This window comes from Pseudorca crassidens, chromosome 5, assembly GCF_039906515.1.
Source record: "Pseudorca crassidens isolate mPseCra1 chromosome 5, mPseCra1.hap1, whole genome shotgun sequence".
Taxonomy (NCBI): domain Eukaryota; kingdom Metazoa; phylum Chordata; class Mammalia; order Artiodactyla; family Delphinidae; genus Pseudorca; species Pseudorca crassidens.
This window is the reverse complement of record NC_090300.1, coordinates 14244464-14269884: the sequence shown is the minus strand read 5'-3', so window position 1 is coordinate 14269884 and position 25421 is coordinate 14244464. Positions and strand designations below refer to the sequence as shown.

The following is a 25421-nucleotide window of genomic DNA, read 5'->3' as shown; positions in this document are numbered from 1 at the left end:
AGTACCCACGTGTACTAACGTGAAGAAGAGAATATAAGGTAACCGATACTTAAGCTGAGCAAAACTGAGCAAGTAAGACCATACCGATCACAACAGTGTTGATATGTTTTGGTCAAAGTGGAACCTGTGTCAGTGCTCTAGGTTATTTTGTCTGCAGAGATGCAGCATTCTTCTCCTTTTCTCGGGCTATCTTTATCTCCATCAGGTCTGCTCAAGATTTCTTTTCTCAGCTTTACTGAGGTAAAATTGAAGATTATTTCTTAGGAATATTTTCTGGAGTCAGTGTCCAACCCCCAAGCTTTCCCCTACACAGAGCAGAGGCACCCAGATCAGGAGGACACAACAGAGAGTCATGAGCTGGGGCAGACAGGGGTCACCTCTGGCAGATTTGCACGATCCCTGCAAATCCCTAATCTCCCTCAATGTCTGCCCATCAGCAGAACTTTGCATGGACGTGCTCAGAAGAGGATCTTGGAGCAAAAGCAAAGACCGTGGCATCATCCAGGCAGGAAAACTGAGGGATCTTCAAGTCACAGGACCTCAGAAGGATCTGCATCTCCCACCAAGGCTACAAGATGCCCCCAGGCTTCCGCTAAGGCCAGTGCACACCCACAAAGAAAATGGAGAAATCAACCTCAAAAGCTTATGTCAGCAAAGCATTTAAAGAGACTTTCATCGGAGTCGCATGGGAAAGTCGAAGGCTGTGCAACAGACTTCACGGTTTGTCAGTCTTGTGGCTGCTGAAATCCGTGGTTGGTAAAATAACCTGACCCACAGGTAGCATATGTGCATACGGAATGGTTTGGGGGAAAGAATCCAAGAAGGAACAAGGCTAGCAAAGGCAAAGAGGTAAGAAAGCGTCCTAAGTTACGCAGAGAAGGACAAACGTCCTGCACCAAAAATCCATAATCACAGTAGCTTCCATCTACTGAGAGCTTACCATGTGCCAAAAGCCCTTCTAAGGGCTTTGCATGGATTAACTCATTTCATCCTTTTGTAACAATAACAGTAGATTTTCTTTCTTATCCCCATGTTACAGATCAGAAAACTGAGACACAGAGAGGTTGCACAGCTTGCCCAAGGGCACACAGCTAGCAAACGGCAGGTAGGATTCAAACCTAGTCAGCCTGGCTTCAAGTCCATAGTCCCACCTGTTATACAGCGTGTATTTACTATAGTATGTCCTACACTCTAAGCTATACTGTGAAATACCAGGGCTTGATCTTGGAGAGTGTTGAATCTTTAGAGTCTGGACTTCTTTTCTGGAGGCAATGAGATGCCATCACGGTTTCTGGCAGCAGTGACATAATCAGCCCTTTTCCAAGCAAAATTAATCTTTCCACAGGATGTGGTATGGATGGGGGAGGAGGGTAAAAGGAGAGAGGCAAAGAGAGTGGCTGGGGGCCTGGGAGTCACCGCAGGGCTCGTGGGAGAGGCCAGAAGAGCTTACACCTGCCATGGGGAAGGATGGGCGAGGTAGACGGGAGACCCAGAGTAGACATGGCAGTCCAGGACTGAAAGGTGATACACCACGAGATTCCGGTGTGTTGAAACATTGGTAAACTGTCGTGCAAACTTTAAACAGTTTGACACTTTTGAAAGCAAAAGGTGAAGCTATCAATAATTAGTCTGTGACGACAGGCATGAGCTAGAACTGTCCAAGCTAACCCAGACACAGGGTCACTTCGTTACACGCGACCAGCAGTGAGGACTGAGAAAGCTGCTTTTAAAAAGTACCAAACACACGGGTGACAGCTCTCCTCACCCCTGCCTGTCCAGCATGGGACCCGCTCCCTCCGCCAGCCAACCTTCCTGCCCTTACATCCTTGGCTTTCTCTGGCTAGCCCCTCCCACAAAGGTCAAGTCCCTCCAGTCCACTCACGGTCACAAAAAGAACAGCTCAGGGTTTTCCATCTAGACCGGCAGTGGACTCGGCTGTCCTGCAGTCCTTCCGCCCCCTCTGCCAGCTCTCCTGTCCTGTCTTTCCGCGTGAGACCTACCCCACGCCTCCTTCACTTCCTCCTCCTTCGCTATTTTACACTCTAAGTCCGTTCCCATCTGAGGCCTCAGCATCTGCAGCTTCCTCTGTTTGGGATGCTGTTTCCCTCCCCTCCCCACAACTGGTTTCTCCTTGTCACCAGGGTGCCCTCTTCCCATATGGCCTTCACTGACATCCCAACCTAAAAAATGGTCACCCGGTCACTCTTCAGCACATCTCTTTGTTTAACTTTCATCGTATCACTCATTTCCACATTTCTAAACTATTGTCTGTCTTTCCCAGTTGAATGAGAGCTCCGTGAGGGCAGGAGTGTTGTCTGTGTTGTCCCCCGCTTTGTCCCCAGCATCTGAAACAGTTCCTGGTCCCTGGTAAGTACTCAGTAAATGTTTATGCAAGGACTGAATAGTCAGGAGATCAAATTTGCAGAATCTGAGGTTACTTCTGAAAGGAAACTTCTATGAGTCTACAGTTTCAGGAAATATCCATCTGGGGCCAATAATGTTTTACAAATACACTCATTTGAGATTGTGAAATGTGCACATTGTTCGCTACTTGTATCATTTTTAACAGTGAAGAAAACTGAGGCTGCAGGTACCTGGCAGTCCTTGGGTTTCCAGTTCGTCTCGTAACAAACCAGGTCAATCTTCCCCTCAGGAGAAGGAAAATATGCAGAGGCAAACAATTTGTTAATATCAGTACTTGTCATCACAGTAAAAAAATGCCTCATAACTGGGCATTCCACTGGGCCTTCTTTCAAAAGGCACTGCCTAAGACAGTGCATTTCCAGAAAAGAAAAGAAAAGAAAAGAAAAGAGGAGGGAAGGGGGGAGGGGAGGGGAGGGGAGGGGAGGGGAGGGGGGAGGGGAGGGGAGGGGAGGGAAGGAAAAGAAAAGGGAAGAAAAGAAAAGGGAAGGAAAGGAGAGGGGAGGGCAGGGGATAGCAGGGGAGGGGAGGGGAGGGGAGGGAAGGGAAGGGAACAGAAGGGAACGGAAGGGAAGGAAAAGAAAAAAGAGAAGAAAAGAAAAGAAAAGAAAAAAAGAACCAGCTAGAATCTAGAATCCTGGAACTGCTGATGCTGACAGCCCCAATTTTATCCTTTGGTAATAGCAGTGACCCTGGAATTATAAGCTTGGGGGCAAAGAACCTCAAGGGCTTATTAAGATTCCTGGTAATGTTCTGGAAAATGTGTTTGAGAGTCTTCATGGAACTCAAATCTCAGCACCACAGTTAAGTGACTGAGGCAAAAGAACCTGAGTTTAGAGAAGTTTAATCAGGAGCAGATGTTTCCCTTCACACCACATTGCTGCGTTAACATCCAGAATCCATGACTTTTTTTTTCCCCCACCACTGCCTGACTTACACAGGCCTCCAGAACATTAATGAAAGGCACTTTAACAAAATGTTGAGCTGGCGCTGTTGGACCAATGCTGTCCTAGTTTTAACCCTTAGTTAAAAAAAAAAAAAACACCCCTTTTCTGTCCCCATGACTCCAGACCAGCAAAAATATAACACAGTCCTAATGGCATTTGAAACCCTCACAGTAAACAGAGCAGTGAAACTAAGTACTTGGGGATGGTTTCCATTACAGTGTGCTAAAGAAATGAATGTTTTATTGTTCTTTTTGTAAATACCCTGGAGAACCCTGGGATGGTTTTTCTAGAAGATGAAAATGATCTGAGAGTTTCAGATCTCGGGAAGATATGTGATCTCTTTGCGTAACAAATAGGGTGGTTGTTTTTGGGGGGAGAGGACTTTCCATTTACAACTGTTGAGAATTACACTTAAAGATGATTTCCAATACCCAATAACCCTTATATTCAATACTCAACTCCTTATTTCCACTTCTTGCCTTCATTTTTATTTTTTCTGTATTCCATATGAGCGCCAAATGGTCTCAAAGTTCTCCCCTAGTAAATGAACATAGCATGTCTGAATTCATGTCTGTGGCAGGTTGTATTTTCCAAAGATATCCTTCACCCCACATGACAGGCTGGAACCTTGTCACTCCCCCGACAAGAGGTGGAATCTATATGTGTCTCCTTGGACCAGTATGGCCCTTGACCAATGAGTAAAGTGAAAAGGAGACTATGCAACTTTTGAGGCCTGGTCATAAAATTTCCACGAACTTCCACCTTGTTTTGGGCGAAGAACCCAGCCATGTTTTGAGGAAGCCCAAGCAGTCTGTGGAGAGGCCTGTAGCCAGCAACTACTCGCCAGCAGTGTGGGTGCACCATCTTCTTCTTTTTTTTTTTTTTTTTGCGGTATGCGGGCCTCTCACTGTTGTGGCCTCTCCCGTTGCAGAGCACAGGCTCCGGATGCGCAGGCTCAGCGGCCATGGCTCATGGGCCCAGCCGCTCTGCGGCATGTGGGATCCTCCCGGACCGGGGCATGAACCCGTGTCCCCTGCATCGGCAGGCGGACTCTCAACCACTGAGCCACCAGGGAAGCCCTGGGTGCACCATCTTGCAAGTGGATTCCCCAGCCACTGACCAGAGGATACCATGTAGAGCAAAGATTAGCTGCCTTTCCAAGTCCTGCCCAAGTTGCACATTTGTGAGCAAAATCAATGAATGGTGTCACTGTAAACCACTATGTTTTGGGGTGGTTTGTTACACAGCAATAGACATTCTCTTAAAATACAGTAAGCCTCACTAATTCATACCTATGGGAAGATACCAGACTGCAGTACTTTCTTAAAGTAAAATCCACAATCTTTATAAAGGATGCTGTGAGGAGCGCTCTCTAACATGTGGAAATGTAAACAAGGATAACACAAACACTTCCAGGGAGTGGGCCTCTAGGGACCTGCTTTAATAAAGAGGTAAGAGTAATTTGTAATTAGTCTCTCAGTTTGTGATGATGCCTCTGAACTGGTGGCACAGGCGGGCTCCCGGAGGTGAGCACGGCCCCCGCAGCGTGCCTTACATTATTAACTGGCTGAGCAAAACCGTAGGCACACGGAGGCTCGGTTCTTGTTTATCACATGTTACAAACGCGCAGCACATGCATTAGTGATTATGTCTTACTATTTAGGAACGCCACAGGATGATGCCCACGTTCCCAGGCACCATCAGACTCAGAAAGAGTCACCGAGAAACCCTGTGCTTGAGGCTTCGGGAAAAAATCCATCTGCATTCTTAAGGTGTCATAAAGAGAATCTTCTCTTGCCCTCCGGGGAGTGTCTCAGAGGTCAGAGTGGCAACAGCATCTCTCATTTAAAATGGGAAGTCTTTGAAATAAAGTTTCCACCCCAACTGAACGATGAAGAGTTCCATCAAAAGCTAAATTTATTTCTACCACAAATATATTTAAACACTTTCTTTTAAAGTTTTTCCGTCTCTTCAGGTATACTGCGCTCAATAACGTCCTTATCACCCCACCAATAACATCCTTACTATCCCCACCAATGGCATCCCTATCACTGCCAACGATAACGTCCCTACTTAAAGGAAGGGTGGTATGTGTGTGCAATGGAACATTATTCAACCATGAAAAAGAAGCCGATCCTGCCACTTGCAACAACATGGATGGACCTGGAAGGCATTGTGCTAAGTGAAATAAGTCAGACAAAGAAAGGCAAATACTGGATGATGTCACTCATATGTAGAATCTAAAAACGTCAAACTCAAAGAAATGTAGAGTAGAATGGTGCTTACCAGGAGCTAGGGGGGCAGGGGAAATAGGGACATGTTGGTCAAAGGGTACGAACTTCCAGTTGTAAGATGAATACATTCTGAGGATGGAATGGACACCATGATGACTGGAGTTAACAATACTGTATGTGTTGTATAATTGAAATTTGCTAAAGGAGTAGATGGTAATATTTTCAGCACACACGGGAAATGGTAACTTTGGATTAACGTGGTAGTCATTTAACAATATCTCAAATCATCACGTTGTACACCTTAAACTTATGCAATGTTATTTGTCAATTATATCTCAATAAAGCTGGAAAAAAGCAAGCTCTCTACTACCACACCAATAACATCCCTGCTATCCCAAACAATAACATCCCTACTAGCCATCCTCCACAGCGACCATTTCAGTACCCAGGAATGCTGCTATAAGGCTAACAGAATGGACACACAGACTGGGAAGTAATTAATTAGATGGGAAACCTTGGTTTAGCCTATTTTCTCTTATTGCTTAGGCTAGGTTTATAATAGTTATTAGACTATGTGGGCCATTGGTCCAAACATACCTCTACAGATTACAGCACCACTCACAAAATGGTCATCTATCTTATTTTTCAGTCTTTTAAACACTTAAGAAGTCATAAGTGAATCATTTAGATTTTCCTTACAACAGATTTTTCTTTCCATTGGAGTGTTAAAAGGCAATATTTACTTTTAGCTTTAAAAAAAGAAAATAATAGCTCTTGTACCGAACTCCAATCACAGTTATTAGTTAAGGGGGAAGACAAAAATCATTGTCAGTCAACAAACATTGATTTACTAGATGAAGAACACAGGGAATATTAAGATGTGCCCAGCAAGATTCACAAAATGAGGGCACGTGGCACTGAAATTCAGCACGCCACCATTAAAAACCAGAATTAATCAATCATTTTTTTTGATAATGAGGGAGAAATAATTTAAAAGTCAGGTTGACCACACAATCACAGAATATTCAAGATGACGGATGTGCAAAAACTCATTTGACACATAAGAGAACCAAAAATTTGAGAAATGATGTGTCCCTCCTAAATGCCGGCCCATGATTCGTTAAGCAGTAGGTTTCCTTTAGTGGAATCAGGGGACAATTCTGGAACTGGGCTTTTTTTTTTTTTTTTTTTGCGGTACGCGGGCCTCTCACTGTTGTGGCCTCTCCCGTTGCGGAGCACAGGCTCCGGACGCACAGGCTCAGCGGCCACGGCTCACGGGTCCAGCCGCTCCGCGGCATGTGGGATCTTCGCGGACCGGGGCACGAACCCGCATCCCCTGCATCGGCAGGCGGACTCGCAACCACTGCACCACCAGGGAATCCCTGGAACTAGGCTTTTAAAGTTCCAGATTTCTCCTGGAAGAGGCAAGTTGGTTTCAGGAATTGAGTACTTGGTAAGCAGCCCCTCCCTACCCCCTCCCCAAGCCATCCTCAACACTGCTAACTGGTCCTAATGGGATCGGGCTCTTTGAACGGGAATTCTCCCAAAAGCAGAAGAGGGGAAAACCTTACATGGGTTGTAACCCTGTCACACCGGCTCTCAAAACCCTCCGAAAAGATTCCACATAATCTCCAGCAATAAAATTGAAACCTTCCAGTTTGGGGGAAAGAGCCACCCGCCAGGATAAACTCCATCTCTCAGACGAGACGCTCCACCCTCCACGTGCCAAGAGGTCAGGCCCAATTCCCACACTCGCTATCTGCTAGATCCCAGACATAGCAGCAGACAGGAGGTCTCACTGAGCAGGGATGCTCAGAACCTCCGAACAACCCAGATGGGAAAGTTCAACCGGGCTGTAAACCCGTCAGCTACCACATGTGTTCACTGACAGCACATAATTAGCGCTCACAACATGTTCCCCTCCCATAAAAGATATATATTTTTTTGCATGCCATACATGCCACTTTGGAAACTTCCCTGGTGAGAACAGCAAATTCCATATTTGTAAACACGTCTGGTGGGAAGAATGAAGGGGAATCGGGTGACATTATAACCCTCCCAAGTCACTTCCAGGGAGGGCTGACTCAACAAGTTTCGACCAACCCCCAAGCACAGACAAAAGCGACCGCAAGTGACAGGAAGGAGAAAACACGTGAGTGTCCGTCACCTTGGTGTTCCCTGCCTCACCTCCAAAAACCTCTGTCCCTATACAGTTCTGACACCTTTCAAGCCTTGGGAATCCACGGGGTCTCGCTCCGTCATTGCCTAAATATTCATTGCGCATCTACTATATCAGCGGTCCCCAACCTTTCTGGCACCAGGGGCCGGTTTCGTGGCGGGGGCGGGGGGAGGGATGGCTCAGGCGGTAATGCGAGCAATGGGGAGCAATGAGGAGCGGCAGATGAGGCTTCGCTCACTCGCCCAGGCGCTCACCTCCTGCTGTGCGGCACGGTTCCTAACCAGCTGCTGCCCCGGGGGTTGGGGACCCCTGTAATATATGACCCCCGCTCTTCCCGGCACGGAAAAAAAGACATGGAAAATAATAAACATAATAATTAAGTAAAACTAGTAAAGTATCTTCAGAGGCAAAAGAGGTACAGATACGAGAGAGAGAGTGAAGGGAATAACTAGGGTGGGGAGGGCAGGGGCTAAGGTGCTCTTTAAACAGATACACACTGCTATATATAAAATAGATAACCAACAAGGACCTACTGAACAGCACAGGGAACTATACTCAATATTTTATAATAACCTATATGGGAAAAGAATCTGAAAAATAATATACATATATCTACATATATATATAACTGAATATATATAGTATATATTATATTCAGTTATATATATAACTGAATCACTTTGTTGTACACCTGAAACACAATGTTGTAAATCAACTATACTTCAATAATAAATAAAATGATGGGCAGGGTGCTGAGAAAGCGAACTCGAGCGAAGATGTGAAGGAAGGGAGGGAGTAGGCACGCAAGTATCTCGGGGGGAAGATGGGTCATAAAAGTGATGTCCCCTGCCAAGGGTTAGACCAAATTCAATAACCACAACTTGGTGACCCGATTCACAGTGAACTGAAAGGGGAAATACACAGTGCATACAAAATCCCACGCTGCATCTCCAGGATGTAACCTGGATATCCCCTGGGTTTTACCCACCCCCCCCCCAAATATTATTTCTCAGGAAAGAGGGAGTTAGTTCACACATTTACAGACTTTTACAAAGTCTCTCACAAGGCAAGGACTCTCTGTCACTTTATTTTGAACAACAAATACCGACTGGGGAAAGCACACCAGTCAAAGTTTATTTGGGACGTTTACTGAAGTCATCTGATGCATTTGAGTTTTTAAAAGGAGGTAAATACATTCAGCAAAAGCTTAAAATAATTCCTATAGCGTGAAACAAAATTTGGGGGGAGCTGTAGTAAGCATGCTTCTTAAAGATCGTTTTTCAAAACACTGCAAGGAATTCTATGCACGAATGCAAATGTGCTACTGGGACCTGGATGAATCTCACAGACAGAGTGTTGAGCAAAAGACGCCATTTACAAAGATTACACTTACATAAAGTTCAAAACCCGGCTAAGCTAACCTTTGGTGTTAGAAACTAGACAGAGGCTACCTTTGGGGAGGAGAAGGAGGCGGGGTAATGGGAGTGGCCATTAGTGGTTCCCTGAGCTGTTCTGTTTCTTGACCTGGGTGCTGGTACCCAGGTGAGTACATTTTGTGCAAACTCACTTACGATTTATGCACTCACCTGTATTTATGTTATTTTTAATAAAGAGATTTTAAAAGAGCTACGCAGAGTAAGTGGTTGCATTATGGTGATTTCTCATTCACGTATGAGCTGGATAAGAAAAAACTATCCTAATGTCAAATGAATGGGCACTTAGGACTTAGGATAGAGTTTCCAGTGATAGCATCATTCATGAATTTTAAGAGTGCCAAATTCCACACAATTTGGATGAAAGTAAACACGATGATCTTGAAACCTGTGTTAGAAACTCCCAGAAGTCCCTCTGGTGATGACAGAGACACTAAGGGCAAAGATGCATGAAAAGGGTTGGAACAAAATTGTTTCACGAAATGTAAACATGGGGCGGGGAAAGCACTATTTCCAAATTTATGTGTTTTTAGATAATTTAAAGTATGCATGAAGAACTAAATTAATAATTAATATTCTAAAGGAGATGTATTTCAAATATATTCCTCAAAGGTTATATAGTAAAGTTGACCCCAACGTATTTTTTGGATCTTTCCATGAGGAAAATTTTCTTTCAGTTGTCTAATAAATGCTTCTTCTTGTGGCTGACAAGACTCAAAATCACACATATTTTCTGTCAATTTAGAAAACACGGAGAACTGAAAATTGTTTAAATAAATGAATCCTACAGAACTATGCTGTCCCAGACAGTAGCCACCAGCCACACATGGCCATCAAGCATGGGCAATGTGGGTGGTGCAACTAAGGAGCTGAATTCTTAATTGTATTGAATTTTAATGAATTTAAACTAAATTTAAAAACCGAAGCTGCATAAACTAGTTTTCTGTTAAACACAACTTTATTTTGTAGGCCACTTCACTTTACTGAAAATTTGGCATCCAAATGGAGACGTGATACAAGTATAAAATAGATACCGCATTTCCAAGATTTCGTTGGTAAAGAAATAAAATTAAATATCTCATTACACATTGAAAACATAATATTTTGGATCCATTAGGTTAAACGAAGTATATTACTAAAATTAATTTCACCTTTGCTTTTATTTTTTTAACAGGGCTACTAGCGAATTTGAAATGACACAGGGGCTCAAATTATATTTTTATTGGACAGCGCAACTAAGGAATAAAATGCCACTTTTTAAAAGATTTTATTGAAGAATAGTTGATTTACAATGTTGTGCTAATTTCTGCTGTATAGCAGAGTGATTCAGTTATATAGACATATACATTCTTTTTATGTTCTTTTCCATTATGGTTTATCACAGGATATTGAACATAGTTCCCTATGCTCTACAGTAGGACCTTGTTGTTTATCCATTCTATATATAATAGTTTGAAAACGCCACTTTTGATTAGGGACCAAAGGGAAGAGATAAAAGAATGAGAATCAAAGCTGGAAAAGCCAATATATTTGAAGATCTGATTAACAACTATGGTAGAAGAAGTCCAGGGCCAGGTTGGGGGAATGGGGAAAAGTAGAAAAGGGGAGTAAAAGTCCAAGAGACCAAGGTCAGATAAGCTGGAACTGACCCAGACAGCAGAGCAAACGCTATCGACGATTCCACAGCTGTCACCAGACCCAAGGACCTAGTTTTTGCTGACGATGTGTTAGGAGATTGCTATGTCTGTTATTAAAGGAGCAGAGGGATGACAGAGGTGCCAAGCACGTATCTTTCTGGGGTGACAAAAGAGAGGAGGGAGCTTTAATCGCCCTCCATTGGAGGTCTGGGTGAGGATTAGGAAACACAGTTACCCCAAGAGTCGGGACCGAAAGACTTGTTTTAGCGGAACCAAGAAAATACAGTCAAGTACTCCACTCATGTGGGCTTATGGCAATTCTGTGTGGTGGGGAGGCAATCAGTATTAGGGACCCACTGTAAAAAGGGAGAAGACGGCCCTGCCACCTGCTGACCACCTGTGATTGTCCATGGTTTGTAAGTGTTCCATGAGTTCCTCGTTGACTTGGTGCATTTTCCCCAGTATGCTCCACGATATAAACAGGTGTTTGGGGAGGAGAAGAGACAAGGGGAAAGTTCTTAAATGACCTTTGAGAAACGCTGAGCTAAGCTAAGTAAGCAGGCTTCTTACTGCAGACCTTGTCAGAGCCTTGACTCTTCTAAGGAGCATCATGACCGTCAAGAGGGCTTGCACCCTGCCTGTTTCCCAAACATTCTGGACTGCAGAACCTATTTTTATTTATTTATTTATGGCTGTGTTGGGTCTTCATTGCTAAATGCAGCCTTTCTCTAGTTGTGGCGAGTGGCAGCTACTCTTTGTTTCAGTGCACGGGCTTCTCATTGCAGTGGCTTCTCTTGTTTCAGAGCATGGGCTCTAGGTGCACAGGCTTCAGTAGTTGTGGCACGTAGGCTCAGTAGTTGTGGCTCGCGGGCTCTAGAGCGCAGGCTCAGTAGTTGTGGCACACAGGCTTAGTTGCTCCGTGGCATGTGGGACCTTCCCAGACCAGGGATTGAACCCGTGTCCTCTGCATTGGCAGGCGGATTCTTAATCAAGTCCCCAGAACCTCTTTTTCCAAGGAACATTGCAGGAAGAGCACACATCAAGAAGTGCTGGCTTAGCAGGAAATCACTCAGATCTTCAGCCCTTTTGGCTTCACCCTCAGCCCAAAAGGAACACAACTGTCTGTTGTAAGCACAGTTCAGAGGCAACGGGAGCCAGAACCTGCTTTATCCCACCTTGTCTGTCGCAGACTCCCTCTGGGGCCTATTTCAGCAGCTATGGAAGCCAAGTACATCTCAGGTGCCCCCAGGCCACAGTGCTGTCCTGGAGAAGCAGACATCTGTCCCTCACCTACAGGAGCTCCCAGGCTGGCCTACAGCCCACCCAAACACCTGGCCTCAGGTGAAGTCACGTGAGCCCTGGCACCTCCAACCTCCCACCAACAAGTGGGGATGGAGGAGAGAGTAGCCTTCCCAAGGTGCCAAAAGCAACCCAGGAGGGTTGTCCTCCTGAGAGGACAGCCTGATGCCCAGGCCTAATTTCTCTCTAGAACATAGTGTTCTTGGGCACAGACCTGCCACCTCGCTCCGGTTTACTTTCTGTTTCCCCTCCAGTGTTTTGTCTTCTCCACCAGCCTCCAGAAGAGTTTCTGATTCCTTGGATTTGGGGCAATTTCTCTGCAGAGACCACAAAGGAAGGCAGGCTGACGGCCACAGGCTGCCCACAGACTCAGCAACAGGCCACTCTGTTCTGTGCGCATCTAAATGCCACTTTTAAAAATCCCAAGTTGATTTTTTGATAACAAGTTCTGTTATTTTATTTTATGTGACATGTGATCCAAATGCTAAAAATTACATAAAATCACAATGCTTTACATGGTCAAGTTCTAATCCTCAAGTCAGATATTAAAATTCAGTTGCTTAATAAAAAATTACATTAAGGAGAACAATGAAGATAATTCAGCAAGCCCGTGGAAAGAAAGAAAGAACAGCTTAAATTTAAAAGTAAAACAAACAAACGAAACAACAGTCTCAGAACCATCCTGGGCATAACACAGGAACACACGTGAGTTCTACAGGGTATAGGGCAGTGGTTTTTTTGTTTGTTTGTTTGTTTGTTTTGCGGTACGTGGGCCTCTCACTGTTGTGGCCTCTCCTGTTGTGGAGCACAGGCTCCGGACGCACAGGCTCAGCGGCCATGGCTCACGGGCCCAACCGCTCCGCGGCATGTGGGATCTTCCCGGACCGGGGCACGAACCCGCGTCCCCTGAATCGGCAGGCGGACTCTCAACCACTGCACCACCAGGGAAGCCCCGGGCAGTGGTTTTTAATTATAACCCAAAGGCTTTTTGGATCAGGCCTTGTAAAGTATGTACCGGGAGGGGAGGGGCCACAGCAATAGCTTCCATGGAGATCACCAATGACCTCATGGCCATCCCACCAATGGCTATTTCTTATTTTTAGTCTTAGAAGCACCAACAGTGTTGACAAGCCCTCCCCTGCTGAAGCACCCTCAGCTTCCGTCACCCGCCCTCCCCGAGTTTCCCCTGGACCTCTCCAGCCACTCACTTTCTGCCTCTTTTCTCTGCCCAGCAGTGAATGCTGGAATTCCTCTGGGTTCCGATGGAGGCCCTCTTCCTTCACACCCTCCCTTCCTTCCTAAGTGATTTCATCAGGGCCATGGCATCGTTCACCATCTACCAGCTGGTATCTCCAGCCCAGACCACTGCCCTGAGCTCCTGGACCACAGAAACGATGGCCTGTCCCACAGACTTTCTTATCTCAGCAGAGGTCTCCATTCCTTCAGCGGCACAGGCCAAACCAGCCTGGTTCCTCCCTCCCTACCATGCCGTTATTCGATCCGTAAACAGCCCTGGTGATCCCCCTGGCTCCGCAGTCCTTAAATCCAACCACATCTCCACCATGATGCTGTTCTGACTGTAAGCTAAGCTACAACCTAACCATCTACAAAGAGACACTCCAACAGGATCCTAACCGCACCCACCCCTGCCCCCCATCCAGTCTCTACCCCGCAGCCGTTCTGATCTTTCCAAAATGTAAATCTGGTATCATTCTCTAGCTCCTCCTAAAAGCCGCCCCCCCAACGGCTTTCCACTGCATTTGGGAGAAAAACCCAAATCCTGCTGCTGGCCTGTGGGCCCTGCACACATGAGTCCTGACTCTCCAGCCTCACCCTCCAATCTCTGCGGTCAAGTCAAAACGGCCTCTGTGGGCTTCCCTGGTGGCGCAGTGGTTGAGAGTTTGCCTGCTGATGCAGGGGACACGGGTTTGTGCCCCGGTCCGGGAAGATCCCACATGCCGCGGAGCGGCTGGGCCCGTGAGCCATGGCCGCTGAGCCTGCGCGTCCGGAGCCTGTGCTCTGCAACGGGAGAGGCCACAGCAGTGAGAGGCCCCTGTGCCGCAAAAAAAAAAAAAAAAAAACAGCCTCCGTCCCGTTCCTCTGACGAAACATGCCCCCCCCACCTCCTGGCCTTTTTCCAAGTCCTTCCAGGTCCCACGACCTCCACTCTCTCTCACCTGTTTAACCCTCAGATCTCAGTGCAAACCCCACTTCTTAGTGCACCACCCTCTCCTCCCACTGCCTGCCTGGGTCAGGGCCCCTCACCATGTTCCACTCCGGAGCACATACCCTTTGTGATGAGACCTCCACTCTGTGACTACCTGCTCTCAGCTGGGCTGTAAGCCTCCTGTGACCAGGGACGGTACCTGGACTGGCTAAGCCCTCCCCAGACAACACCTCAAAGGTCTGGTCACAGAAACATGGGTGAACCTTGGCCACCAGTACTGGGTCTTAAGTTCACACACACGGCAAAAAACGAAGCATAAGAGTTTGTCTCGTTTTGGGCGGAGTGATCAAGACAAGCACACAACGCCCTCCCTCCCCTCAGGATCAAATTAACTTCAGCTAGCCTCTCAGGACAGAACAGGGAGCTCACAGGCCAGGGAAAAGAGCAGAAAAGGAACTTTATAAGCAAACAGGCCTCCAGGCAGCAGCTCCTGCATTGTTCCCTCCACTGTGAGCGTCTAAGCCTGTGAGGCCCTCCTGCCTCCTACCCCGGCCTCAAGGGAGAGGGTGTCCCATCCCACATGTGCAGATCACCCCACCCTGGACCTGCCTCTGCTTTTTTTTTTTTTTTTTTTTTTTTCCTGTACGCGGCCTCTCACTGTTGTGGTCTCTCCCGTTGCGAAGCACAGGCTCCGGACACGCAGGCTCAGCGGCCATGGCTCATGGGCCCAGCCGCTCCGCGGCATGTGGGATCTTTCCGGACCGGGGCACGAACCCGTGTCCCCTGCATCGGCAGGCGGACTCTCAACTATTGCACCACCAGGGAAGCCCCTGCCTCTGCTTTTTATCACCTCTAACTTCCGTTAACTTTTCCTTCTCTATCAGTACCTTTCAGCTTTTAAAGATGCTCAATTCTCCTATTCAAAACAAACTAACAAGAATTCCTTCGACCTGTACCCTGTCTTAGCCTCTATCTATACTTACGTATTCTCAAACCCAGAATGTGAGGGGTCTCTGCCTGCCCCATCCCTTAAAAATTGCTCTTGTGAGATTTATCAGTGGCCTCCAGTGGTCAAACCCAGTGGGCGACCTCCCACCCGCAGTGGGTTCCAACTTGACCTCTTTCCTGCTGTTACGGTATTCCCTGGTCTCTTCCCGCAGATACTGGAACATCACGCTCTTCCCTTTCTCCCCGTGCTTCTTTTAAAAGCCATTTCTTTTTCTCCTTCTCTGGATCCTCCTCAGAGCTCTCTCCTCTCTCCCTCTGCAGGAATGAGTGAGCTCTCCCATCATGAGTTCATCCTGTCCACGTCTCCGCCATCTTAGCCAGGGGCTACTCAAAATGTGGTCCTCGGCCCACTGCTGGTCCACCAACTTTCTGTTACCAGTTTGTGACAAGATAGGTACACAAAACAAGAGAAAGCATTTATATACTTTTCTAGCTCTTCGACGTTGCCACCATGTTTCACTGTATTTTACAAAAGCATCCCTCCTTAATGAACTGGAAAAGAACAAAACAAACAAAATCTGGTCCTTCACCACAGAGGATCTGAGAATAAGAGAATCTGGTCTAGATCTTGCAGTTCTCTGATGGATCTATCTGCTTACATTGAGAAACCAAGACTTCCCAATAAGAAAGTAAAAAACGTTATCCACTTCTCTAGAACAAAGTCAGCCCACGAGCCAGCCAAGCAACAGAAGACCTTAGGATCCTGGGTCTGTATTTTCCACGAGGCAGCAATGGGCTGAGGCCCTTGAGATGGGCATGTGCCCCCCAGACAACCCCCTGAATCACTTCCGCACCATCTCACCTGCCCCTCAACTACGTCCCCATTCCCCGCCTCCTCCCAAGCTCCAGTGTAACCATACCTGCCTTCTGGAATGTTTCCCAGAGGGTCCCACTGGCCCCTCGGTCCCAAACATGCCCGTCACCAGCCTCATCACCTCTTGCCCCCAAACGGCCCCTCGGGCTGTGTGTTTCTCCCCATCCTTGCAAATGACCCCGCCTGACACTTCAGTCTCCTGAGTGTCACGTTAGGCTCCCCTCCCTCCTCTGTGACACAAAGTCTTAATGATTCTTCCTCTGCATTTCTCTTTTAATTTGTTCAGTCACTCGACAAATATGTATTAAGTTCCGGAGACATAGCAGGGAACAGGACACCCCATCCCCCGGCAGTGCCTCAGCCCCTTCTCCGTCCAGCCCCAGCCCTGAGCCACTTCCCTCCACAACGAGGCTACCCTCACTGCTAGAACCACACTCCACTTTCCCTTAACCTCTCCCCCAGCCCTACCAGGGCAGCCTTTTAAAAAATGTCACGATTCCCTTGGTTTGAGAGTAGATGAGGGTGCAGTGAGGAAAGGGAAGGCTTTTTAACATAATTTCCCTTTCACTCTCAGTCGGCATCTCGCACTAATTAAAATTAGACCCTGCACAGCACGTGGAGAAATGAAGCCCCGAATACTCAACAATTAGCCGGAATAAACGATGAGTCATTTAGATGCCACAGGCAAAGTTTCAGAATCCTGGGGATTTGAGATATTCTGTTTCATTAAAAGGAGCCGTTGAGATTTGAAATACCTGTCGGGTTCTCTTCTTTAGGACAAGATGGAAGCAGCATCGTTTGGTTTTCTGAAGGGCAGTGCCCGCAGTTTAATCCAGGCCACTGAGTTTCCGAGCTTCCCCACACAGAACCTCGCAGGGGTCTGCCTCGATGTCTTCATTCCCAAGGCTCCGTGGTCCAGTGAAAACCAAAACCTAGTGCTAAGTAGGTCCTTCAGGTCCATCATAAAAGGAGTTAATCTGAGAAAGTGAGAGCCCAGAGCTGAGGGTCTGAAGGTGAGGCCCTGCAGTCTCGCCCCGACAATGGCAGGGGGGTGCGTGGCTTTCTCCCCTGGGCAGCCAGGCCTGGAGCCCCAGACTCCACTCAGGGGAGGCCTTGGACTTGCTCTGAAATCTGTCCCCACGTACCACACACGGTTACACCCAACTGCCTCCCATGCCCAACCCGGCCTTCTGGCTTGGACGGCTCCCTCCCAGCTCCTGAGGGCTCCGCAGAAGTGGCGGCAGGGCCCAGTGGTCAGGAGTGCGGCCCCTGGACCAGACAGGCTGGGTTCCAACCCCAGTCCTCCCTGTCCCAGGTGTAACTTTGGGCAAACTGCATAGCTTCTCTGTGCCTCAGGTTCTTCACCTGTAAAATGGGGATAAGGCTTCAGAAGGCAGAGATGAGGGTTAAGAGTATAGTGCTTGTAACAGCCCTTCAGCACAGGGTCTGCCTGGCATCTAGAGGGATTCCCTCTGTGGAGTAAAATCCCATTGAAAATTCAAATTAACCTATATGTGCATAAACAGGCGCCAGCAGCACGTAATACAGACAGAGACCAAATCATCTTTTTTTTTTTTTCTTGTATTCCTGCCCCAGGGGAATTCTTGCTCCTGGAGCTCCTGGAGCCTGAGACTCCAGGCCATTTCCTGCATCTTTAGAGGAAGGAACCTCACCCCCGATTCACCTGAGCTGGCTTGAGTAGGGCTCCCTTTCACGTAACCAAAAGAACGGTGCCCAGAACAGCCTTCCTCCTCCCACTGTCCATCCTAAACTCCAGCCAATCAGGACATGGCTCTTTCTCAGCCTTGAGCCTTTCCTCCATGCTCCTGTCCACACCAGAAACAGCACTGTCCACCAGGCCCCTCCACCTCCTCCAGCGCCCATCGCTCGCTGCTCAGAGCCCCCATCCTATAGCTCACGTCTCCACAGCCTTCCCAGGCCACAGACCCTCCCCAGACCCTCCACCCCAGCTCCACGGGCACCCGCTGGGGCCATCCCGCCCCCCCCGCACCCCATGGCAGGCCAGGCCAGGCCCCATCGCTCTGCAGTCACAGCCCCTGGCAAAGCCCCCGTCCTCTCTGAGCTGTCTCCTCCGGTCTAGAAGGGAGACATCACTGCCAGCGTGGCCCCCGGAACGGAAATTCTGTGCGGCACCAACCAGAAAATGTGTGCCGTGACAGGGCAAACTTTAAAGTGCTTTCGAAACATCCAGACACTTTCCCAAGAAGCTCCAAAGAATGTATAGTCATTCGAAGACGCACGTGTAGACTCTTCATTCTATATCACCCTGTCTTCTTTATAATCCTCTGGGAGCTCTGGAGAACAGAAATTCCAAAGGGTCCCACAAACACACCAGCCACGCGAAACAGGCTCTGGGAGTCACCTGGCAGGCTGAACCTTTGTCTCAAAGGAACAGAGGCAGCACCGAAGTGCTCCCAGCCTTGCAACTGTCTCTCGAGCGTTCGGTTCTAGGGCTTGGAAAATGTATTCTCTCCAAGTCTGCCCATAAAACTGTATCTTAAATGTTCTGTGGGCCCTAATAAATAATTTCCATAAAGGGTCAGTTGGATGGAGCACAGCAGGATACCAGGGGGAAAAACACAGTGCAGTAGCCCAGGTTTAATTTGATCAGCCAGAGTGCCCAGAACATCATTAGGCCACACGGAAAGGAAGAGAGTCATCTTTTTTATACAGCTCCCTTCACCCTCCGTGTGAAATCGTGATGGAGTGGGGCTGTGAATTATGGCATAATTTTACATGACACAGATACAGATGATTTTATTTTTCCTCATTGTGGAAAATAATGAAATCTCCCTTCCCTCCCTCCAACCATGTCCTCTAACCAAAGGTTCTGCTAATTTAAAACATTTGGTGGCAAAACAACACTGAGGCATTGTTCTGAAGAAAAGAAAAATTCTAATCACTTTGAGTTTAATGCTACTGTGCAGAGAAGAATATGAGCTTATCCTGGATGTGACAAAATGAGTTAATTACCGTCTCACCGTAAGATGGATCTACTTGTCATAGGGACGGGAGCCATTATTTCACACAAAATAATGACCCAGATAAAAAAGGAATGGCTGTAGGCAGTAGCTGCAGTGACACAGCTTCATCTTGGTCTAAGTGAATGGCAATTAACAGGTGTCACCACTTGTTACACACACACACACACACACACACACACACACACACACATATACACATATATATATAGGGACCAAGCTATTCATTAAATATTTACTAAAAATACACAAAATAATTTTTCCTGTCTTTCTTCCCAGCGAACTCCTGTAGTCTTCGACTCGTGGGATGACAGGAAAATGTACACATGTGTGCAATTCAGCCATCAGCTGCAACAGCTGTTGACCTTGCAGAGAGGCCCCCATTCCTCTCCTCTTTGCACCAGAGGTGGTATTTTCTCCAGAAATCATGTCCAACAACAGAAAAGGGGAGCAAAGGGAAGGGGGCCCGGTCCCAGCATTTTGTACCTCTTCTCCTGGTTGTCATGGCCACTGGCCTAGAACTAGAGCCACAGCCAGCAGTGACAGCCAGAAACACTAGATCCTCCCAGGTGGAGCCCCCGGCCACGGACCAACAGGGCAGGGCCACATGGCCAGGCCACCTCAACACCTGGGTTCTCCAGAGTGGGGAGCTTCCCTTCCGCTCTGCTGACCACAACCATGAACTATGTCTCTACTGAGAGAAAAAGAGGTGAGAGACTCCGAGATACACATCTGGAGACCAATTCTGGCTCAGAAATCTCAGTGCTACCTGAGTGTGCAAGTTGTCTAGTCTGCCTGAACCCAGTCATTTGTATTTGAAAACCAGGGGGGCAGAGGCACCCTGTGCCTGCTTGCACAGGCAGAGGCAGGATGGTACAGTGGGCTTTAAACTGTATCCTCTTCAAAATGTTAAAAACAGAATCGCATGGAGACTATCATACTAAGTGAAGTCAGCCAGACAGAGAAAGATAAATATCATATGTCACTTATATGTTGAATCTAACCAAAAGATACAGGTGAACTTATTTCCAAAACAGAAATAGACCCACAGACACAGAAAACAAACTTATGGATACCAAAGGCAAAGAGAGGTTGGGAGAGGGATAAATTAAGAGTTTGGGAATAACATAAATACACTACTATACATGAAACAGATAAACAACAAGGACCAACTGTATAGCACAGGGAACTATCTCAATATTTTGTAATAATGTATAAAGGAAAAGCATATGAAAAAGAATACGTGTGTGTGCATATATATGTATGCATGTATATATACATATACATATTTATAACTGAATTGCTGTGCTGTACACCTGAAACTAACACGACATTGTAAATCAACTATACCTCAATAAAAAAAATAATTTTTTAATGTTAAAAACAGAATTCTTATACATACATAGAATGAGCAGGTGTCAATGATCGATTTAACCAATTATTGAATAAATCATGAGATACTGCCATGTGTACATACACACACACAATCAGTGGGGGGAAAAGAATGTTGGGATAAAAGTAAAAGTTAACACAAAAGTGGCTGATGTCCTTCAGGGCATATAAACCATAACTCTGAGGTTCTGTCCTCTGTGGGACAGACGCCCACCTGCACTGCAGGCACTGCAGACACATGGCATCTGAGTGTCCACTCAGCAGGCTGTTTACGACCTGATATGGCCACAAGGCAATGGGTCAGTCCCGCAGTGATCTGGTTTGGTTAAGACAAAAGCGCCAAATCACATGTTTTTAAAAGAGCCTGTTTGATAGTATGGCCAGAGCCATGCCCTCATCTTACCAACCCGCCCCTCAAATATTCCAAGCATCTGAGTCTAATTACAAAACCATTTCTACAACTATTTTCCCCCAGTGCTCAGATCACGGGGTAAATCCCACCTCTAGAATGCCCCTACCAAGTTTATGAGAACATTTTATTTGCAGCAATCCAAAGAAGATGGCCCTATTTATACAGACATCCCTCTGAGTTATGAAAGCACCCATGTTCTCAGGCTTAGGCATGTGTGAACTGAAACTGCTTTTCCTCCCACTTCTTAAAAATGATCTGAATTCTACCATAGCAGAAAGAGTCTCCATGCCCACGTAAAATTACCCAAATGTCTGACCTAACAGGTCACCCGACTCCTGGGCTACGGGTCTCGGCTCCCATCATACCCGAGTGGTTATTCCCAGGGCCTTGTAGAGCCTGAACGCTCCACAAATGTTGAAGAGAGGGAGGCAGAGAGTGAACCAAAAAAAAAAAAAAAAATAGAATCACTGGTTGTTTAAAGGGACCATTCAATTCCACTTTTCTGCAGAACTTCTCTCCACGGCCTCCTGTTGCTTTCACAGCCGAGTCCTGGCCCTTCCTTCCACCCCTCATGGCCCCTTTCTTGCCAAAGGTCCTCTGACCTTCTTTTCATTCCCCTCAGGCCCTCACACATGCTGCTCCCTCTGTTCGGAGGGACCCCAACCCGCCCACTGCAGCCCCATCAGGCCTAATCCTCCTGTCTCAGCCCGAGGCACCTCCCCGATTCCCACACCACACCCTGTCTGTCTGCTGCTTCCCTCCCAGTCATGCTCATGACTCGGGTTCAGAAGAGCCTTCACTGTGAGGACACGAGGGCAGGGACCACGGCTATTTTGTTCTCTGCGTGCCAGCACCTAGTACTATTTCTGGCCTGACAACAGCCAACAATATTTATTAAAGAATTCACTGATTGACTGGGATCACAGTCACACTGATTGACCACAATCACCTCTACATGATGGGGCGGGGGGAACTGCCAATTATTTTGGGAGACTGGGAAGGGGAGGACAAGGCAAGCATTAAGCGATGAACTTAGCCCCAGTTTGGGCAAGGACATTCCTCCGGCAGTAAACGTCAGCGTATTGAAACTCAGCTCACCCTGCAATTAGGCAGGAAACCTCATATGGCTCAAAGAGAAGTTCAAAACCAGACATATTTCAGGGCAGAAAATGAACCCCCTGCAACGAGGCAGTTTTCCCTGCTATGATCGCATGCCAGTGGTCACCGGACTGTGGCACGCTCCCGCTCTAGGAAAGAAAGGGGGCTCGTGACAATGAAGACCCGCAGGGGGAGTGGAAGGTGGGATCTGAGGGGCTCACACCACCCTGAGGATTTGAAAGGGGTGCTGGCAGTGGGCCGGCAGGCCTGTCAGCTGTTAACACCACTCCAGCCCTAAAAACACAGGGTCTGCCATCCTGGGAGGAGGGGAAGCCACCTTGTGCCAGAGCCAAGGCCAGCCTGAGTGGGAATGGACTGCCCCCCACGAGGCCACCCAAAGTCCCAGGTCAGAACAGGCCTGGGGAGTGCAGCCCACCTGCCCCCAGCCAGCCCCCAGCCATTCACTCAGGCAAGCGCTCAGCGAGCCCGTTCAATTGCATCCTGACTGCAGCACTCACCTTCTTAATGAACTCTGGGATGATTTTTTGGTCTGTCAGGTGGTCTGGGGAAGAATAGCAATCTAATTCCAAGATGTAGCCTTCATTGTGAAGATCAGTGTTCTGAGATCTGAAAAGAGAAACACACACACACACAAGTTAAGATTTTGCACTATACACATATTAAAAAAAAAAAGAATCACTGGGTGTTGAACGAAATCCTAATTCCTTTCCTGAAAGTAACTGTCAAAAAGGCAGTTCTGAAAAAATAATTTATGGTTAACAACTCAAATAATATAGAGGGACCTATTAATACTTCATGGAAAGACCTCCAAGACATATCAAGGAAAACACATCATCATAGAATGATGGGCTTAGTACAATAAGGTTTATACCTTAAACAACACACACACACACACACACACACACACACACTCCAGTAATGTATATTTCCCACTGGCAAACCAATAATATCAGTGGCCTCTGGGGGGATGGTGAGGGCCAGTGTGGGAATCCGGCGGGGATGGTGCTGGTGATCAAAAGTGACTTTGGCTGTATCTCTAATTTTTTCACTTTTTTGGAAGAGAATATATTCATGTATCACTTAGAAAATTAAAAATTAATTTTTAAAAGACTTTTTTTTTTTTTTTTTTGTCGGTACGCGGGCCTCTCACTGTTGCGGCCTCTCCCGTTGCGGAGCACAGGCCCCAGACGCGCAGGCTCAGCGGCCACGGCTCACGGGCCCAGCTGCTCCGCGGCATGTGGGATCTTCCCGGACCCATGAACCCGTGTCCCCTGCATCGGCAGGCGGACTCTCAACCTCTGCGCCACCAGGGAAGCCCTTAAAAGACTTTTAAAGGGTTCAACCCCTACAGAGGGCAATCCGGCAAAATCTATCAAAACTAAAGATGCATGAAGAAAAGAATATAAGGCAACTGAAGTAGAAATCCTGGGACGAGAGCGGACGTGAAGGGCTGTCTGAAGCAAACACCGAACACCTTGCGGTCGAGACGGAGGCGTCCAGCGTGCCCTGCCCCCCATCACTGCCCCCCGACCGGGGGTGGAGCTGCTTCCCCATCCCCCTCATATAGATGTGCACGTGACTCAATGCTGGGTGCGCTTGGGACAACCAGCAGCAAGTGGTCACCAGAAGGAAATCCCACCACTCCGTGTCCCTCCTTTGAGGGACCCCTGGGTGACACTATGGGGCTGAGGGACTCCTGGGAGCCACATGGTTGTCAGAAATTGAAGGTGACTGGCTGACCCTGCCGGACGTCAGACAACAGGAAGTGGACATCAGTCAAGGGCCGGCAGACCGTGCCCTTTCCTCGTGGGAAGGGGGACTTGGAGACCAGGGTCGGGCTCTCCAGGGCTCACACCACGTGTACAGCAACTCTCCACTGCCGAGGGCAGAGCAGGGCCCTCCCAGCCAACTTAGGAGGGTCCCCACCGAGGAGGGGCCCCTGCAGCCCCTGTGAGAGCAGGTGTAGCCAGGACGGGTGCCTTCATACTGAATTCCTGAGACACGTATATCCCACCAAATAAATAGCTTCTGAATGCCTATTTGCTATAATATTTTAAAGATGAATTTCTAGGAGTCATATATCATTCAAAGCAATTTATGCTGCCATTAACCATCTGAGTATGATTCACACGAAATTCAAAAGTGGAAAAATTAAAGAGGATTTGGCTTTCCCCAGGTGTGCAACTGTGATTGGGTGAGCAAATGTCAATAATTTATTTTATTTTTCTCTCTAACATATCCTTTCAGGGGTAGGGACTGAGGTGCATACTTCTGAAATGTAAAAGAATCAACTGATTCCAAACTGGCCAAACTGGAATAAACTAATTCCAAAAGAATCAACCAATTCTGAACCTCAGCCTTCTCGCCTAAAAACTTCCTCAGAGATTAGACTCATGTTCTCCCTTTTTCCCCCATGTTCTTACTCTCTCCCCACCCTAAACAAAAGACATGCTAAGAGGAACTAAAGCAGAAGATTCCAGACTTTTGAAAGAGAAGACTTAGTCGAGATACTGTCATATGCATCGTGTGGCATCTCAAACAACAAAGACAGGAATAGAAAGAGGAAAATAGGATGTGAAATCCCCACTGCTGTCACACAGGGACTAACACCAGACTGTACAAGGTTATTTATAAATACCCACTGACATTTTATTTTATTTTTTTGTTTTGTTTTTTTATAAATGTATTTATTTATATTTGGCTGTGTTGGGTCTTCGTTGCTGCACACAGGCTTTCTGTATTTGTAGTGAGCGGGGGCTACTCTTTGTTGTGGTGCACGGGCTCTAGGTATGCGGGCTTCAGTAGTTGTGGCTCGCGGGCTCAGTAGTTGTGGCTTGCTGGCTCTAGAGCGCAGGCTCAGTAGTTGTGGTGCATGGGCTTAGTTGCTCCGGGGCACAACATTATAAATCAACTGTACTTCAATTAAAAAAAAGAATCCTTCAATAAGAAACCACAACAATAAAATAAAATAAGTCAACACTGTATCCACTCTGTAAAACACCCATAAAATGAATGGAGGGAAGACGGGTCTGTCTTTAAACAACTCACAGGCCAAACTCGCTAGACGCACAAGGGATAATTGTTAGTACAGGATCTAATGACTCTCAGCTTTGCTTCTAGAACAAGAAGTACTCTGAGGAGGAAAGCAAGCTCTGGTTCATTTCATCAGATAATTAACTCAGTTAAATCTGAACTGAAAGAAGCACAAACGGTGGACAAAAATAGGCATTATTACAAATTTTCTAGATGAAACATGAACACTCACATCTTGGCCTATGGTCACTTGAAAGCAAAGCCATGCATATTGGAGGAACAGGTGAGTACCTAAAGGTCTCCCCTGCCTTACAGGAATTACCT

At 47.1% G+C, this 25421-nt stretch overlaps 1 protein-coding gene across 3 annotated transcripts in view; it reads right to left on the bottom strand.

The window, feature by feature from the left end:
• Positions 1-25421, bottom strand: part of RFTN1 (raftlin, lipid raft linker 1) — a 204511-nt gene that overhangs the window by 71900 nt on the left and 107190 nt on the right. For all 3 annotated transcript variants that reach the window (XM_067737398.1, XM_067737397.1, XM_067737396.1), the window contains one exon: positions 22562-22670. In XM_067737398.1, the coding sequence (XP_067593499.1) occupies positions 22562-22670 (109 nt within the window). The remainder of the gene's footprint in view (positions 1-22561; positions 22671-25421) is intronic.